General features: G+C 39.4%; 1 protein-coding gene across 5 annotated transcripts in view; it reads left to right on the top strand.

Moving 5' to 3' along the window:
• LOC109417380 (tyrosine-protein kinase CSK) overlaps positions 1 to 17,330 on the top strand; it is a 204,292-nt gene extending 186,962 nt beyond the window's left edge. For all 5 annotated transcript variants that reach the window (XM_029870372.2, XM_062856873.1, XM_062856874.1 and 2 more), the window contains 6 exons: positions 8,753 to 8,972; positions 9,068 to 9,324; positions 9,389 to 9,550; positions 9,640 to 9,835; positions 10,026 to 10,112; positions 10,195 to 17,330. In XM_029870372.2, the coding sequence (XP_029726232.1) occupies positions 8,753 to 8,972; positions 9,068 to 9,324; positions 9,389 to 9,550; positions 9,640 to 9,835; positions 10,026 to 10,112; positions 10,195 to 10,386 (1,114 nt within the window). In that variant the 3' untranslated portion in view covers positions 10,387 to 17,330. The remainder of the gene's footprint in view (positions 1 to 8,752; positions 8,973 to 9,067; positions 9,325 to 9,388; positions 9,551 to 9,639; positions 9,836 to 10,025; positions 10,113 to 10,194) is intronic.
• Positions 17,331 to 19,225: the final 1,895 nt, after the last annotated feature.

Genomic DNA, 19,225 nt, shown 5'->3' with positions numbered 1-19,225 from the left:
ATCGGAGTAGTTGTAGTGTGCACGGTGGGCTTACTCGCGCACAGATATAATGTTTTAGAAACTTGTTCAAAAATCTTACAAGTTTTACTAAAAGTTCTATAATTTTCAGAAAACTTGACTTGGTCAAAAATTTACTAATGGAGCTTTAATATATTGTTTATGATTGGTCATACTTTCAGCGTTTATGATTGACGTATACAATAGTTATAAACATTTGAACGAAATATTATTTTAACGAAAAAATTACTGTACGGACAATTGTTTGATAAACTGTAGATAGAACTGATCTGAATCAGTTAAAAACCACTCTGGTAAAACACTATTTTCAGACAACTTATTTTTGAACTGTCATATCTCGGAAACCAGTGAACCGAATTGAATGAAATTTTTAACGTTTATCAATAATATATTGATTCATTGCACTATTGCACGTCGAAGCGGCAATTGTAAAATGGCATTAGCTCGTAATCTTTTGCTGCGAGCACTAATGTTGATCAGTGCAAGAACAGCAGGGCAATCAATTCTCCCTTGCAGCAAATTCGCGACTATCATCGCCCTATTAATATCTCTGCGTGTTTATAGCGTTTCGAGGTGTATCATGGTAGATAGCTCGGCAATCGATGAGGGTCACACCAGGGAAGCCTGCGAACTGCGAAACGGATGAAGCGACGCTTAACCGATTCAATCCTTTCTATTAGTATGGAAGTCAGACAGCGGAAAATATTCTAGAGTCGAACGAACAAGCGAGCAATAGAGTGCCTTAAGACAGTAGACGTCGGTAAAGTACTTGGTAATACGGAAGATGAATCCTGGAGTCCTAGAAGCCTTCGCGATAACATTTTTTTTTTATTCCTGTTCGGGTTTGTCACTGCGACCAGTTTTTAGATCTATTGTGACATTACCCGTATCCTTAGTGTAGTGCATGTCGCATTACTCAATTGCCATTGAGGGGCAATAAAGTATCGATTTTGATACAGTTTTTGTTTTGTTTTCTTAGAAAACAAAACAAGAGTACTGATATTGGCCATGCATCGGAAACCTAGCATCACCCTTGTTTTACTGCTAAATTCTCCCCAGGTTTAGGACCCGGGTTTTAACATTAGCAGCAATATCATTCCAATAATGGGACATGTGTTCAGTAATAAGGATTCTAGTATGTTCCTTGCGTACTAGCACTTTCCAGTCTTCGAAGAGTTAGTACATACATGGATCCCTAACCCAATTTGATTTCCTTTGCATTGAGTTTAGCCTCAGATGGTGAGGTTTTTAACTATATGCAAAGTAAAGTTGGTAAACTTAGTTTTATTCAAAGACTGGAAGTCATCACAATGCCTATAATTATCAGAACACATATTCCAAAATTGAAAAATAGGACGACACTAGATTTCGGTTTGGTAGATCTAACACCGCAACGCAACCCAAAAAGGCGATCTACCCACGCTACGGGCTCCGTTAAAGATCGAGCATGTTTTAAACCCCCTCAACCATTCATCCCTCAGCACGGGTCGCCTGACACCTTGGATTAGGGTTACCTGTTTGGTGGACTTTTACCCCCGGAACAGGTGGTCCGTAGTGCTATTCTAAGCCGGCAGCTACACGGACACATACGCGATATCGCTACGCGATAACATACGATAAATGGTGTTTAAAAGTCACCTGAACATCCGAACGTCTAAGTCTTCCACATGGTCAGCTCGTTGAAGTACTGTCCCGTGTAAGCATCACAGATAGAACGGATGCACAAGAACATTTTCAAATCATCTGCGAAGCTCAATCATGGGCCTTTGATAACGTAGTTGACGTCGTTGAAATACAGCAGGAAAATTAGGGAACCCAGATGTCTTCCTTGAGGTATTCCCGAAGTAGCCTTCAAAGCTTCTGATAAATGCCCATCAAGTCCAACCGTTAGAAAGCGTTTCGTGAGATAGTAATAGAGCCAACGTAGTGTCTGGCATCCTATCCCAGGGCTCCCAAGTTGAGCGATCGTCACAGAATGATTAATCTTGTCAAATGCAGCTTTGAAGTTTATTACACTCAAAGTACTTGGCCGGACAGGGTACGGGAATAGAGCCAAGTTTTAGTCAAAACGATGATGTCGTAGTACCTAGTCGTCCGAAGTTTCCAACAAGGAGCTATTGGCATCGACGTTTATTCCTCCGGCGTTTTGATAATAAATTAGTAGATCTTTGGAAGTCCGTTGAAACCGCGAGGTAGCTGCCTGGGTGGAACCGGTGGTTCGTCTCTCGGAATCTACAGTAACCGTACGTACCGGTGAAACATTTTCGCCAATGAGACGATGTTGACTTGGAGAAGATCGTCTAGAATCAATGGACGGCTCTGAAAAGAAATAGCATTGATATGCGGCGTACTTGCTGAGGTTGGAGGTCGGAAGATCTCATCTCCTTTCTCAAATGCAGGACCGGGACGACTGCTGGTCGCTAGCTGAAGGGACTTGACTGAAGTGAGAGGGATAGAAACTTCCTCAAGGACTGGGCCAAGTGTTGCGTCCCGGTGTCCGGTTATGGATTGCTAGTTGGAGATTCTCTAGAACTGTTGCACGAATCAGGGTCCGGAGGGCTTGAAAGAATTGCGTACTTGCCTGAGGTTGAAGGTCGGAAGATCTCGTCTCCCTTCTCAAATGCAGGCCGAGACGACTGCTGATCGCGCTGGCTGGAGGGGCTTGACTGCAATGAAAGGGATACCTGGATACTTCCTTAAGGCCTGTGGCAAGTATGCGTCCCGGTGTCCGGTTCAACGATGTTAGCCAAGGGTCGCTAAATAAAAGAAGACAATCTAACACGAAAGAACTTTGATGCAAATCAGCAAAAAAAATCGGCGAAATCCGCGAGATTCGTTGTTTACCTTGTGGGGAAGGCTTTCGCTCAAAAATAATCTGGATTGGGTATACTTCTGATAACGTGCCTTGCGATGACATATTGGAAGTCATTGCCCATATCTTCCAAGAATCAACCAAATTCACAAAACCCGTAATCTCTTATCGATATAACGTTGAGCAGTAATTATTTAGTAAATTGCGAGTTTACAGGGAATCTTTCACCTTGGAATTAAAATGTATTATAAGGGGTGTTTCTTCAGTCTAAATTATGAGGTGTTCACTCGTTGACGTTCACGTTAGAAGAGACGGATCATCTCGTTTTATTCTCACAAGAAACCTAACATCATACAAGTTTGGGGTTGTGTGGTTGGTAGAACGATGTGACATTTATCGATCTGTCAACTGACAGTCCACATCGACACTGACACAAAACTAAATATAGAATTTGAATTGATATAACACTTCTCTTCCCTTAAATTCAAATCATCGTAACTATTAACTTGTAGTAGCTCTAATTCATGTCAACTTAAACTTGGTATTATTCGATTGCAAATGAATGCTATTGTAATTCATATTTCAGAAAAAAAGTGCTTCGTACGCAAATTCATGCTTTCAAAATTTACTGGTAGTAAACATAATCTTCATTCACTTTAACCTTCTTCTTTCGAGTGGATCTTCTTAAATTTCTTTCCGAACGTATTGGTTGCAGAATGCTCGGATGAGCTTCACTTCTTGCAGGATGCGGTGGTACGTCGTCAGTCTCGATTTCCTCCGTTGTGTCTGAACTAGAAACTTCTGCTTCCTCCAGTTCCCCGAATGTCCTCTTCATCCCTCTTGGCATACTGCTCTCTTCCACCAACCGAAGCTGAATATTTCGCCTAGGTTCGGATTTACTGGCTGATCTTATCTGCCCCCTGTGGGCCGAGACTAAGTTTGCTCCGACCGCTATCTGAAAGATATTGAGAGAGATTCGTTTAATAAAAACTCCCTCAATCCATTTTTCGATGCTTTTAGGGTTATTGTGTCTATAGTAAACCTTGTCTCCTCGAACTAAATTCGCCAAAGGATCTTTATTAGTACTGTCAACAGTTTTTGAGCTTGTAGCTTCCTCCTTGCGCACCACTTGTCGGTCTCTTTTATTCAAATTGGGATTAATCAAGTCAATCAAGGTTTTGGGCTTATATGCGAAAACCTTATCCGTAGGGTGAGTAGCGTCGGCTGTTAGGCAACTGTTACGGTAGTTGAACAGAAAATAGTCCAACTTGTCTTGGAAATCCAAAGCCTTCATTTCTGGGTCAACTAAAAACTTTTTCAACACCTCTTTTGCCACCCTTACTAACCTCTCAGCCTGGCCGTTACTTTGAGGATGGTAAGGAGGACTTTTTAGAACTTCGACGCCTTGTCTTTCGAGAAAATTTACAAATTGTTTCGAATTAAACGGTGGGCCATTATCTGTTACAAAAACGTCGGGGAGACCGAATCTGGCGAAAAAACTAGTCAGCTTTCTAATCACTTTCGATGCGTCCGTGCCAAATTTCATCCAATATATTTCAAGCCACTTGGAATAGCTATCTACTACCAGCAGTAGAATTTGCTTTTCAAAGAAAAAGAAATCAGCATGAACTCTTCCAAATGGTCTAACCGAAGGAGTCCACTTGAATGTGATGTTTTGGTTGGGAACAACAGCCATTTTCAAACAAACATCGCATTGCTTCACATAGTTCTCAATGTCGGTGTTTATTCCAAACCAGTAAACAGTCCTACGAGCTTCCTGTTTCATTTTAATTATACCTGCATGGTTGGCATGCAGTATTTTCAAAACTTTACGTTGCAGAGACTCTGGAATAACCACACGATCTTCAAATAGTAAGCAACCGTCCACCTTCTCCAATTTCTGATGCTGTGAAAAAATATCCCTGAAACATTTATCCAACCTTTTCGGCCAACCATGCTGTAAAAATGAGTTTACTTGTTGAAGAAATTTATCATTAGTTGTCTCAACCGCTATTATCTTATGGTTCAAGGGGAGTTCTTCAGAGAAGTTTATACTCTTTATAAAATGATTTTCTAACCTTTTAGGTACTTCGTCTTTCGTTGGAAATCTGGAACAGAAATCTGCGTTACCCATGCGCTCTGATGGTTTGTATAGGATTTCATAATCATATATGGACAACTCCATGATATATCGTTGGAGTCTTGTAACGAAGATTGAATTTCTTCCATGCTTACCTAGAATTCCCAGTAATGGTTTATGGTCAGTGTAAATTACAAATTTTTGTCCATAAAGAAACTTATGAAACTTTTTTACGGTTGACACAACTGCCAGCGCCTCCAAATGAAGAATTGGGTAACTTTTCTGCGCTGAGTTTAAAGAAAAAGAAGTGAAACATATAGGTCTCTCTACTCCTTTTATTATATGAGAAATAACCCCACCTAAACCATAAGAGGAAGCGTCAGTACAAACTACTATTGGCCTTTTAGGATCGTAAAACGTCAGTATTTTTGCATTTAATAGTTGATTTTTACATTCTTCGAACGCTTCATCGCATTTTTCATCCCAATCATATTTTACCTCTTTTTTTAATAAATTATATAAGGGATTCAGAGTTTTTGATAAGTTTGGCAAAAATTTATTATAATAATTAATCAGTCCTAAAAAAGCCTTAAGTTTATTTACATTTTCCGGTACTTCAGCTTGCTGTATAGTGGCAACTTTGTCAGGGTTGGGTTGAAGCCCATTTTCTGATATCATGTGCCCCAAAAACGGAAGCACACTAACAAAAAATTTACATTTCTTGTAGTTCACTTTAATATTTGCTCTATTTAAACGGTCCAGAACCAAAAGTAACTTCTGTTTACAATCGTCATAATCCCTTCCAGCAATCAACACATCGTCAAGATAACAAGAAACAAAGTCAAGTCCATTTAAAACTGTATCCATGACTTGCTGGAAAATGGCCGCACTGGATGAGGCCCCTTGGGGAAGCCTATTATATGAATAAAGTCCCTTAGGAGTGTTAATAATCACAAACTTCCTAGATTTCTCAGACAGATTTAACTGAGTGTAAGCAGTTGCCAGGTCCAGGGAACAAAATACTTTACATCCTGCCAGTGACGCAAACACATCCTGTGCGGTAGGTAAAGGGTACACATTAGGGATAATTACCCTATTAATTGATACTTTACAGTCTATGACAAGACGAATGTCTCCATCTTTCTTTATGACGACAACCACCGGCGACGCCCAAAGGCTTGTTTTAATAGGAGTAATGATTCCATCTTTTTCTAGTGAGTCTAAATGGTCCAACACTTTCTCTTTTAAACGATATGGCACATCGTAAGCCTTGCGAAAAATGGGTGAATCTTCTTTAAGTACCAAATCGGCTTCAAATCCTTTGATAGGTGTGGACAAATCTCTATCAAAAACACTTGCATACTTGGATTTAATCCGATTGAGTTCAACTGCCTTGCTTTCAACAGGGCCAGGAATGTTTTTAATCATCAATGAATTAGAAAACGAAGTTCGCCAATTGTCAAAGAACACATCTAACCAATCTCTTCCAATAAGCGGATCAAAACTATTATCATTATTCAAAACAACAAGTTCCAGTTTAACTTTTCTAAAATTTAAAGAAACACATACTGAAGTAATGCCAAGAACTTCCAGATTCGAACCGTTTACTACTACCAGTTTCCTTTTACATCTTTTCAGCAAATTATTGCTCAAAAACTTCAAATAATCAGCTTTGCAGATAACAGTGACAGCCGAACCACTATCCACCTCCATTTTGAATATTTTACCATCAATTTCAACATCTAGAAGACAAGGTTCACTGATCTTATGAACTGATCTAATCATTAAGCATGGATAGTCACCTGAGCTGTCGCTGTCACTGCTGTAATCGTCTTGCAACCTTTTGAAATAGTCATGCACATCATCCCGGGCGCTGTCTTGTTTGGAAACGTCCCCAACGAACTTAACTGAGCCTTTTTGACTGTCTTTGTATTTGTAACAGTGTTTTTGGATATGGCCACGTATTTTACAGAAATGGCACACAAAATTTGCGTAACGTCCTCTGTTCGACGATCTTTGTCCCGCACTTGGCCCTGAACGAGATCTGCTCCTATCATACCGCTCATAATGTCCCCTGTAGTCACGATTCCTGCTTCTTTCTCTACCACGGTACTCCTTTTTCTGGGCACTATACTCACTTCTTCTGCCAAGCCGATATTTCACTGAGTTTATGTTCGACGGGTCTTCGTTAATAGCATCAGCCTGATTTACAGCGATCTCACTACTTTTAATAATTCTCTCCGCAGTTTTCAATGTTAACTCATCTTCACTCAGCAAACGCTTTTGTAGTTTTCTATCCGACAACCCAAACAATAGTTGATCCCTAATAGCTGTGTCTCTAAACTGTCCAAAATCACACGATTCCGCCAATAATCTCACCGCGAGAATAAAATTTTCATTAGATTCGGAGGGGCCTTGTTTACGGCATCTAAATTTATATCTTGACACTAACTCATTGTCTACCTTATCAAATCTTTCTTTAAGCTTTTTTGTAATCTCCGCGTATGATAATGTCTTCAAATCTGTGGATGGATAGAGCAGTTTAAGCTCTTCAAAAGTTGCCATACCCGCAAAAGTCATAAATAAATCTTTTTTTCGTTCATCGGGAACATTATTGCTCGAGAAAAAGTATTCGATATGCTCTATGTAATTTGAGAACGATGTTCCGGGGACGTAGGGATCAATGGTTCCATATAACGCCATTTTGCCTGCGTCACACACAAAAGTATTCTATTTTAATAAATGCGCGCAAATGGCGAACAAAAAACTGGATGTTAATAGAACAAAACAAAATCCACGTACCTTATGTTGTTGTCGCTCTCCGCAATCCTCGTTGAGAACCTCTTGCACTGGTTGAAAATGCCTGTCACCGCCTTCTGCGGAGCCCGAGTAATGATATCGTCCCGAAACTTGGAATCAGTTGTCACCGAACCAGAACCGTATCGTCCACCAGTAGCAAACCGCCTCGTCCGTCCAGCACTCCGCACACAACAGCAGCAACCGATCCAAACCAACAGCAGCAACCGATCCAAACCAACAGCAACAGATCCAATCAACAGCAACAGATCCAATCAACAGCAGTGGATCAAATTCCACGTACTCAATCTTGAAAGCTGGTACACTCCGCCAAAATGCAATGGCCGACACGTCGCAAAAAAGCGCCACCGCGTACTCAGAGCTGCAAGCGTCGCGGACGACCGGCTCTAAACAAAGCAAAGAGAACAAAAGGAATTGTAATCTTAAACAATATACGCTTTCAAACCCCAATTGCAATACAATTTACAAAAAAAAAACTTTTTATCACCGTGTAACACAACAGCGTAAAAACTTACCGGCCGATTGCACTAGTAGCCGAGAAATTTGCACTAATTTACAATTGCACACGCGAAAAACGAACTTAATCCTCGTCAGCCACTAAAATGTATTATAAGGGGTGTTTCTTCAGTCTAAATTATGAGGTGTTCACTCGTTGACGTTCACGTTAGAAGAGACGGATCATCTCGTTTTATTCTCACAAGAAACCTAACATCATACAAGTTTGGGGTTGTGTGGTTGGTAGAACGATGTGACATTTATCGATCTGTCAACTGACAGTCCACATCGACACTGACACAAAACTAAATATAGAATTTGAATTGATATAACAGGAATGTGGGTTTGCTAGTTATGGCTTTGGTGCCGATTATCCAACTTTATAAGTTAGTATGGCCAGCACCCAGCAGCAGGGCACTTTTCAGGCAGTTCAGGGTTGTTATCGCTGATAAGGTTTATCGCTTAAGTCCGATCAAAACATCCATTGTCCGTCTAACGACTAAAGTTTCATTTTTTTTTCTCGCAAACAGATGGTTCCACGGACGGATAAAACGGGAGGAAGCGGAGAACCTGCTAAAGCCCCGCGAGGACGGTCTGTTCCTGGTGCGAGAATCGACCAACTTCCCCGGCGATTACACCCTGTGCGTGTGTTTCAACGAAAAGGTCGAACACTACCGGATTAAGTACGCCGAGAACAAGCTGACGATCGATGACGACGAATACTTTGACAATCTCGGCCAACTGGTGGAGGTAAGTGGATGATGAGCGGGTGGAGTGTGGCATCATTATCCAATTGCATGTGATTGCTTTCGATTAACCGGATCGTCTTTTTGTCTCTCATTCAGCACTACACTTTGGACTCGGACGGACTGTGCACCAAGCTGATGAAGGCCCTACCCAAGGAGGAGTTTTGCGTCAAGGACTTCCAGGACAATGGATGGGAGATCAAGATGGAAGACCTGCAGCTGAAGGAGAACATCGGCAAGGGCGAGTTCGGTGACGTGATGCTTGGCATTCTGAAGGGCGAGAAAGTGGCCGTAAAAGTGCTGAAGGATGCCGGACGGGCATCGAATAAGTTCCTTGCCGAGGCTGGTGTGATGACGTGAGTTTAATTTGTTGGTAACTGGGTTTTGAATGTCCTAACTTGATCCTTGGGGTGATTGCAGGACCCTCGAACACGAAAACCTCGTCAAATTTATAGGACTGGTATTTCACGACAAGTACATCTATCTGGTGACGGAATACATGAGCAAAGGTTCTCTGGTGGATTACCTCCGGTCGCGGGGCAGGCAGCACATTACCCGACGAGATCAAATCAATTTCGCCTTGTGAGTATTGTTATTTGTACTACTCTTAACAAAGAAGACTCATGCAATCATAATGGTAATTGCTTGTATCATCACTTTCGCAAACGCAGTGACACCTGTTCCGGGATGGAGTACCTGGAAATGAAGAAGGTCATCCACCGGGATTTGGCCGCCCGGAATGTGCTCATTTCGGAGGAGTGCGTCGCGAAGGTTTCCGACTTTGGACTGGCGCGGGACGAACGGTACACGGCTGACATCAGCAAGCTACCGATCAAGTGGACCGCTCCGGAGGCGCTGAAAGAGGGGGTAAGTTACTCGTGCGTTTCGCAACGGCGGACACAGGCTCAGTTTTCAGTAGATTGCAATTGGTAGTTGCGTAAAACTTGCGCATATCATTCCGAGCCAGGCTTTTCGCTTTAAACAGCATATGAAAAAAACCTTGTCGTTTGATACCTTGCCCTTGAAATGCAATGCCTTATTTCCCTTATTTTTCCAGAAATTTTCCAACAAAACCGACATGTGGAGTTTTGGAATCCTACTGTGGGAAATCTACTCGTTCGGTCGAGTACCCTATCCCAGAATCGTAAGTATCACAACTGCTGCGTTGCCATGCACAGGTAATCCTATTCCCTCTGTTTTTTTATTGTCGTTCATCCCACCTCTAGCCTCTAGCGGATGTGGTCAAGCACGTCGGCAGCGGCTACAAGATGGAAGCCCCCGAGGGCTGTCCGCCGGAAATCTACGAGATGATGCGCCAGGCGTGGGACCTCGTGCCGGAGAAGCGACCCACCTTTGCGGAGCTGAAACGACGGCTAGCCATCTGCAAGCGGGAAACGGCCAACACTTACGTCACGTAGACAGCAGGGTCGTAGACGCCGTTGTTTCGGGATGTCATCCTACAAGCCGTTTCTCCATCCAAACCCACGCTGCGAGAAGTAGTAAGTAGTAGGTAGTATTGCTATACCATAGTGGACGACACAGGAAGAACAACAACAACAACAAATGCCATTTAAAAGTAGGTATTCCTTTTCCGGTAGGTTCTGATAATACCTATAGATCGATAGTAGTGAAGTCGGAGGAATCGGTGCGTTCAGTTTAAGCAGGAAACGGTTCGAGGGGGAGTTGTACAGAGATTGCGTGTACGCTATTTCCTGAGTTGATCGTTCACCCAGCGTGTTTTTGGTGCAGTCACCGTTTTCGTTCTATGATTTGTTATTCCCCTACTTACTTGCTAGGAAACTAACTAAAGTGCACAATGTATATAATAGTAAACAGCAAAAGTCGTCTACTAATCAGTCGATAGACACGGTTCGAAGCAATGACGAGGGAGAGACTAGCGGTTAAGGCTCAAGCATCCGTCATCATTTTTCGGAAAATAAAAAGCAGTTTTCTCGCCGCAAATCAAATCTAGGATCATGAAAATATATTCACTGCACTATATTCCTCATGTGGAGTACAGTGATTATATTTTCATAGCAAAAACTTTTGTTTTGAACGAAAAAACTGCTTTCAAATGTTTGATGATGACGATGATTTCAATGACGAAAAGTTCAACGTTAAGCATTAACTTATTAGCGCTGAATCGGAATTAAGAGAGCAAGTGTTCCACTAGTGGCGCATGCGCATAGTTTGCGTTTCCTTAAAAATGTGGATGAACGATTTCCTTGTTTTCTTTTAGAATTTGTATATTTGTAAGCCACACAGCCAAGTGCAGCCAGTCCACTAAACAATATTGTATCATATACGTTTTACTGTGAAGTCCGTAATAGAATCGCATTTTGATTCAAAAAAGTTTGGTTTTCCTAATTTGTTTCGGGTATTTTAGCTGGGTACCAACCTATATTTATTTCACACAAACAGGGGGAATATGTCGGCACAAATGTGACCAGTTCGAGACAATCATTTTGCTCGAAGAAACTTTAGCATGCACACAGGATTCACATGTAGCAAATAGGTTCATCTTACGTATGGTTTTTGAGCAAATTCTAATCAAGATTTCATTTTTAATTTTGTATTGAATTATTTCTCTAATTTCTATCAACTAATATCGGTGTTAGGGTTTATTTATCATTCTCATTGAGGAAAAATTCCATTTGATATTTATCATTGCCAGTATAGAGTACAAAAACAGAAAAGTTACGTGTGATACGGACACCACATTCTCTGAAAGAATGATAAAATCTTCAACATATATTCACAGACTGCTCAAAAAGCTTCTCTCAAGATGCATGCATTCTTCGAAACGTCTTTTTCAGAATTTATTCAAAGATTCTTTTAAGAATTATGTCAAACAAGGATGATAACTCTGCTTGTTGAGAATATGAGGTACTAGCGCTGAGCAAACCATCGCACGAAATTCTATTCAGGATTTTGTTCTACTACCTACAATTCCTAGTTTATGCAGTTTCATAGAATTCTTCCTGGAGTTCTTCCTTGAATTCATGTAGGTTTGTCGGAGTTTGTTTCTACATTTCTCCAGGAGTTTCTCCCATGTTTCCATCCAAGGGTTTTCCCGGATTTTATTTCCGCAGCGTTCCTCCCCGGAATTTTCCGATGTTCTTTCCGTTCGGAACTTCTAAGGCATTGTTTCAGGGTATTCTACCAGATTTCTTTCTGGGCTTTCTGCAGGACCACTTCCCAGAATTTCTTCCAGAGATGTTAACAAAATTCTCCAAAAGTTCCTTCGGTGATTTCTCTCATTAGTGTACAGGGAAAGCTTTCCAACAGTTTCTTCCGCGATTTTTGCGAGATTTCAGCATACGTTGAAATATCAACAATAACTCTTGTTGAAATCCCAAAAGCAACTCTAAATAAAACCTAGGAAGAAATCTTGGGAGAAAGTCCTGAAAAACTCTGAGAGACATCCCGGCAGAAACATCGGAAATAATCTTCTAGACCTTCAAGAGAAATCCCGCGAGAACCTTTAACCCTTTCCTTCCCACGAATTTGAACGACAATTTCTATGCCAAGAAAGCGTTTCCGAAAAAAGTGCTTGAACAAAAGTAATTGCAAATTGGCCAAATTTTTCGAAATCAACGAAAAAAAAATTTAGTTGTAAATCAATAGTATTTTGATTGTTTATCAATAGTTCCACTATTGAAACAAGTAGTTGGGAGTTGGGTTTACCTAATGAGATTACAATCATATTCTAAAAACTATTGCATCATATTCATCTAATTCCGTGTGTCTCGAGTTCGTCGAAAATCGATGGTGCTGTAGAGCAACCATGGGAAGTAGAGGGTTAAGGAATATGCCGGGAGGAACTCTATACGAAAACTCACGATAATTTCATGAAGAAATTCCAGGAGTAGCTCCGGGAGAAATCTCGGGGGGGGGGGGGGGGGGGGGCATCTGATGGGAGTATTCCCGGGAAAACAGAGTTCTTCTAGAACTGTCCAGGCTTGTCTTGCAGTTTCTCACTGGATTTCTCCCATAGTTCTTTCGGAAATTATATTGTCACCCAAGATTATCTCCCCTACGGTTTTTTTTTCTTAGAAGTCCCAGTTTTTATCGGAATTTCTTCCGAACCGAAAGGAACCATAATTTCTCCATTAGTTCTTTTCGGAGTTCCTTGTGAGATTCCACCTGTAATTTATCCAATATTTCTTCGGTAAGTTCTTACAAGGAATCTTAGGAGATATTCCGAGATAAAATTCCAGATGATCCGGGCAAGAACTCCTAGAGTATCTATTGAAGAAATTCCAAAAGGAACAACAAAAACATCCCAATTTTCAGTTGGGATTCTAAGAAGAACTTTGGAAGTAATCTTACGGACATCTAATAAGAGAAATCTCAGGAAGATCGTAGCAAGCAATCATAGAAACAAGTACGAGGAAAAGCCTGGAAAAAATACTGAGAAAAAATGCGATAAGAACTCCATAAGAACTATCAACATTAACTCCAGCGGAAATCCCAAAATGAACTCTGAATACAACCTAGGAAGAAATCTTGGGAGAAAGGCCAGGACAAGTCCTGAAAAACTCCGAGATATATCCTGGGAGAAACACCGGAAGGAATCTTCTAAGATAAGAACCGGGTGAAGCTCCTATAGAGAAATCTCAAGTGGAACTTCAAGAGATATTCCGCGCGAACCTTCAAGAAGTATTCCGGGGGTACTCTATACGATAACTCACGATAATTTCTTGAAAACATTCCAGGAGTAACTCCGGGAGAAATCCCGTGGGGAGCTCTGGGAGTAATACCGGGAAAACAGGGTTCTTTTAGAATAGACCGCGTTTGTTTTGCAGTTTCTCACTGGATTTCTCCCGTAGTTCTTCCGGAAGGTTTCCTAAATTTCGAAAGTGATTTCTCCACTTATCGGAGTTCTTCGCGAGATTTCATCTGGATTTCTTCCAATATTTCTCCGGGAAGTTCTTACAAGGAATCTAAGGAGGTATCCCGAAGTAATTTCTGGACAATCTAAGCAAGAACTTCCGGAGTATCTAATTAGAGAAATTCCAAAAGGATCAATCAAAGAAATCCCAATTTTCGGTAGAGATTCTTAGAAGAATTCTGGAAGTAATCCTGGAAAAATCTCTTAAGAGCAATCTCAGGAGAATCACAGCAAGCAATTTCGGAAACAACTACGAAGAAAAGCCTAAAAAACACTTGGAGAAATCGCGGGAAGAACTTCATGAGTAATGTTAGCAATAACTTCTGTGGAAATCCCAAAAAGAACTCTGAATCAATCCTGGGAAAAAATCTTGGGAGAAAGTTCGTGTTAAAAAAAAGTTCTGAAAAACTCTGAAAGTCCAGAATCTTTCCAGAATCGGGTCGGTCTGGTAACGACAAGGCTGCTGTCAAGATTCGATTTCAAGATTCCTGACGATGACATAATCTTCTTCTTCTTCTTTATGGCTCTATGTCCCTACTGGGACTTGGCCTGCCTCGCTTCAACTTAGTGTTCTTTGAGCACATTCACAGTTATTAATTGAAGGGCATTCATTGCCTGCCATTGCATGAATTTGTATATTGTGAGGCAAGTACAATGATATACTATGCCCTGGCAGTCGAGAAAATTTTTCGACCGGAACGGGAATCGAAGGAGTTCATTTATAGATTGAAGATTGAAAAGACATATTGGATTGAATAAAAGAACAATCCTTCTACGCTGGCAATGATAATATTCTTGAGCATTGAATCATGTTTTGGCCTACTTTGCATGGAATTTAGTAGCAATTTGATTAAGGACAAGGTATTTGGAGTACATAGCTCAAAATTTCTAGAGCACCGTTTTTTAGAACCGTTGAACGGATTTGGATGAAAATGCATCACGCTAATTGTTCAGTGGTTGTCAACAGCGTGATGCATTTTAATCCAAATCCGTTCAACGGTTCTAAAAAACGGTGCTCTAGAAATTTTGAGCAATGTACTCCAAATACCTTGTCCTTAAGCGAGGTGAAACAACCAGAACAGCATGATTGGATTGCTGCCATTTAATACACCTTTATTGTTTTATGTCACCCTAGGCTCTGACCCGTTCGCATATTGTCATTTGCCATAACAATAATCACACTTATTTTGAAAATTGGTCCAATGACTTCTTACTCGTTAATCAGCCTAATTTTGTTCACTATTAATCACCGTGTTGATTGAGTGAATGATTCTGTGTCATTTTTGCCGATTCATAATTATTGGGGTCACAGTAGTTGTTAGTGTTATGCCAAATGGCATTATGTCAAACAGTGCAGAGTTAGCACACACATTTGTTCAATTTTATCCTACACGATTGTTATAAGTATTTCATCTTCTAATTTATTCTACCACCTAAAACACTAAAATTTAACTTGGAAATCGGCATCAATAAAACGTTTGGATAAAAAAAGGGAAGAAACAAAAAATCAAATGAATGAAGAAGGAAAAAAACATACAATAATTAACGATATGATATTCATATTTGTAATTTATTACCTTACACATTTAATACCTACACAAACACTTGAATTGCGTGACCAGAAAAGGAAAATCAAAGAAAACCGAGAGAAAAACACTTCTTGAGTCGAGGGTGAAACGACGAGCAGCTAATAATGTAGATTGAGTCGGGTCGGGTGTAGACAAAAAATCGCGGAAATTATAGTTTGTATGCAACCCAAACGGAAAGGAATAAGACGAACCCTATTCGGACAGTCATTTTTAGATATATGTATCGGTAATAATACACTATGTTACAATAAACGTTTTTGGAAAACAAAAGAAAAAAAAAATGGGCACGAAAATACGTAGCGCAAGTAATCCGCATGTTCTTGTGAATTGAATTCAATTTAGAATGATTACAACACTAAAACTGCAACTAATTGTACTGGTTTGTTGAGTGTGCATCTCTGTGTGTTTGTGTTTGTTCTTTATGACAATGTGATTTGAGTCAATGTGTACAGTTGAGCAATACGTGAGTGTGTTTGTGATCCTTTCGTTTCAATTAGATTGAGTGCACTGTTTTATAGAGAAATTTTAATATGTTTTAAACAGTGGGAGTGAAAAAAAGAAGGTTACTTGTTATACGATGTAAAGGAACGTAGATTCTCCTATTTCGATAATATTCCAACTGTGAATTACCAGAACTAGGTGGAAGAGAAAACGAAGAATTTCGAAACATTTGATTTTTATCGATTTCTCTGTTTGGTTAAATTCCCTCCATGATTGTTGTTTTCTTTTATTTGTTTAAAGATTTTTATTGTTTTATTAATATATTTAATTCTCGAACTACTACTGATACAGGAGGAGCTAAGGAAAGTGTAAAAGCGTTACAAATGTGTATATAAACGAGAAAAAAATAAAATACAAGATTGCTAACATTTTATTCCAAAAATAACGCAAAAGAACATAAATCTGTATGAAAGTACTTAACTTTGGCTCGTCCCAGCAAAATTAACATAAACGCAAAAATATATTACCAAATTGCAGAACAACTGAATCGATAAGAAAAGTAAGTTGTACAGCTATCACAGCCTTTCTCGCTTGTTACCATTCCAGTAAACTGTTTCCTTCACTAAAAAAACATTATAACTCATTCTACACTTGTTGAATTAATTGAAAGAGCAGAGCTTATTCAAAAAGCTAGCCATTTTCTCACGCATCCAGTGACGCCAAAAAATCAGATAAAAATATCGTTATTTTCTATAGCTATAGAGCACCCTTTTGTTTTAGATGCCGCAACCACTATCATTCCGGTGCAGCTATCGGAAACAGAAAATATCATTAGAAGGAGAAAGTGATAGGCCAAACCCAATTCCTACTTAGAAGAAAGATAATAGTTTGTTTTTAACACTCAACAACCCATAGGAAAAAAATCATCATTGGAATGGAATAGTTGAAGGTCAAAACTCGAAAGGGAATATCAGCTATGAAGCAAAGACAGTTCAAAGCAAAACAGAAAACATATAGCGAGGAAAAAAATCAGCCAATTATAGAGCAAAATAGCTATTCTGAAAAATTAAATAGAATCAAAGTTTCGTGCAAAACATTAAAAAAAAATAATCAATAACTGCGAGCTCAAAAAAAGGTAACACAAAGCAAACAAACTGACAAACCCTGTGAAGAATAAGAATGAAACAAAAAAAACAGAAAGAAAGAAAATGGCATTCAAATAAAGACGAGAATATTTCCTTTATTTTTAAGCAATGCTAAACGCAAACTAGTAAACAGAGAGGAAACAAATTGCCCAAAAATAAGCAAAAGAAAGGAAATTAAAATAAAAGCATCAGTAATAGGAAACCAATATAGGTACACACACACAAATATAACAAAGAAAAGTGTGCGGTGAGGAAGAACCTAATACACTCGGTGTTATGAAAGTTACGAGAAATGCAGATGCAACAAAACAAAACCAACCAACCAACCGAGGTCAACTACACACACAACTAGCCTATAATCTAAATAGGAGCATATAATTGAAAAGCGAAAGAAACAAAAAAATACAAACAAAACTGAAAATAAGAAAAATCAGCTGTAGTGTTTTTAAAAATTTGAACAAACTGTGATTCAGTTGAAATAGTAGAAAGAACACTTCCCTTTCATGTGCCGTTTCTTTTTCTAAAGATAGGGTTCGCAATACCGACCACTTTTGATTGGCACCGAAAAAAATATAAATGCTCGAAAATCGACATTTCTTCTAGACACTGCGTCAAGCAGCGTCAGTTACAAAATGCAAGGCTTACTGCGATGCTATTATCTTTCCCTTGTTTTAATAGGGGTACTCACTGAACAGATTAAATTGCTGCGTAACCCATGATTTTCGGCTTAATTGAAATGTTTCATAATTTTGCAAATAAAATAGGGTATCGCGCTACTTGGGCGGTGGCTTCTATATTCGTCTGTTTTCCACTATAACTCAGTCAATTTTAAACCAATTGACTTGAAATGTTGTACACGGGTAGATACTATACCTATCTCACTGCATTCCAAAAATTGTGTCAATTGGTTCAAATTTGACTGAGTTATAGTGGAAAACAGACGAAAATAGAAGCCACCGCCCAAGTGGCGCGATTCCCTAATCAAAGATTGCCTTGGTGATCGCGACGTTTAATCAGTTTAATCAGCTTACGCTGTTAAGTGAATCCCCATAATGAAATTCAAAAGTATAATATTCTTAAACTACTTATTGTTTATTTAGTTCAAATTGATTTAGTTGGTAATCTGCCAGGTATGGCGGCCTTCGCTTTTGCCTGCGGTTTTTGGAAAACGATTCTTCATTTACTCTCTTGGGGGATACCGAAGGTGCATCTTCAATCTTTTTTTTCGTCTGTATTTAAATATGAACACATTTATATGTAAACAAATACCATTATTATTATTTTAAAAACAATCCAAATAAGGAATACCGAAACTAGATTTATCCTTGAACCTTGAGTTTTCAATAGATATCGACATGCTGTTTTTTTGGCATGGTTTACATGTCGATTTGACAATACTCCCGTTTCTAAGTTTTTCAAATGTAATCTTGTTTCCTCTCGTTTGATGACCTCATGCTCTTGGGTGTTGAATGTGGCTGTTAGTTTATTTTTCCTTATTACATTTTTCACTAGCACAAGATTTCCAACATCAATATTACAACTTGTTGCTCGTCGTTTCGTATCTGCATATTTCCTTCCCTTTTCCTTTGCTTTGTTTGCTCTTCTATAGGGGAGACTGAGGAGACTTGATCCCTGGGGAGACTTGTTCCCCCCATATTTTCTCGGAATCAAAAACATTTTTCTTCTAGCATAATTTTTCCAAAACTACTCCTGGACAAACGACTATGTTTTGGCTACAAGTGATTTCGATTGTACATTGCATTATTTTTTATCGGCTAATGGTTTGTTTTCAGTCCTTCAGAAATCTTTTAGGCGATTCCGAAAAACCTCAATAACTTTGTGAAAATTGAACCAAATCGTGTCAAAATTTCACTGCCCATAGTTTACATAAAATACTTTCCAACTTATTTATCCAAATAGGGCTGTTGTTAACACATTTTAATTAATTCAGCTTAGTATACACAACAGTGACATGGGGAGACTTGATCCCTCGAGGATTACACACACATTATACATGTGAAAAATAAAATTCTATTCAGAAGCCTCTTTTTACTTGGAATACTAGTCTATTCAACGATAAAATGTGTCAGATAATTATAACTTTAGTACAAACCAAGAAAAGGGGGATCAAGTCTCCCCATTTTGAAAATACGGCATATCCTTAAAAATGTGAGGAAATCTTACAATT

The sequence above is a fragment of the Aedes albopictus genome, chromosome 3 (genome assembly GCF_035046485.1).
Source record: "Aedes albopictus strain Foshan chromosome 3, AalbF5, whole genome shotgun sequence".
In the NCBI taxonomy this organism is placed as follows: Eukaryota; Metazoa; Arthropoda; class Insecta; order Diptera; family Culicidae; genus Aedes; species Aedes albopictus.
Note: the sequence above shows the minus strand (reverse complement) of the source record. Positions and strands in the feature narration are given on the sequence as shown.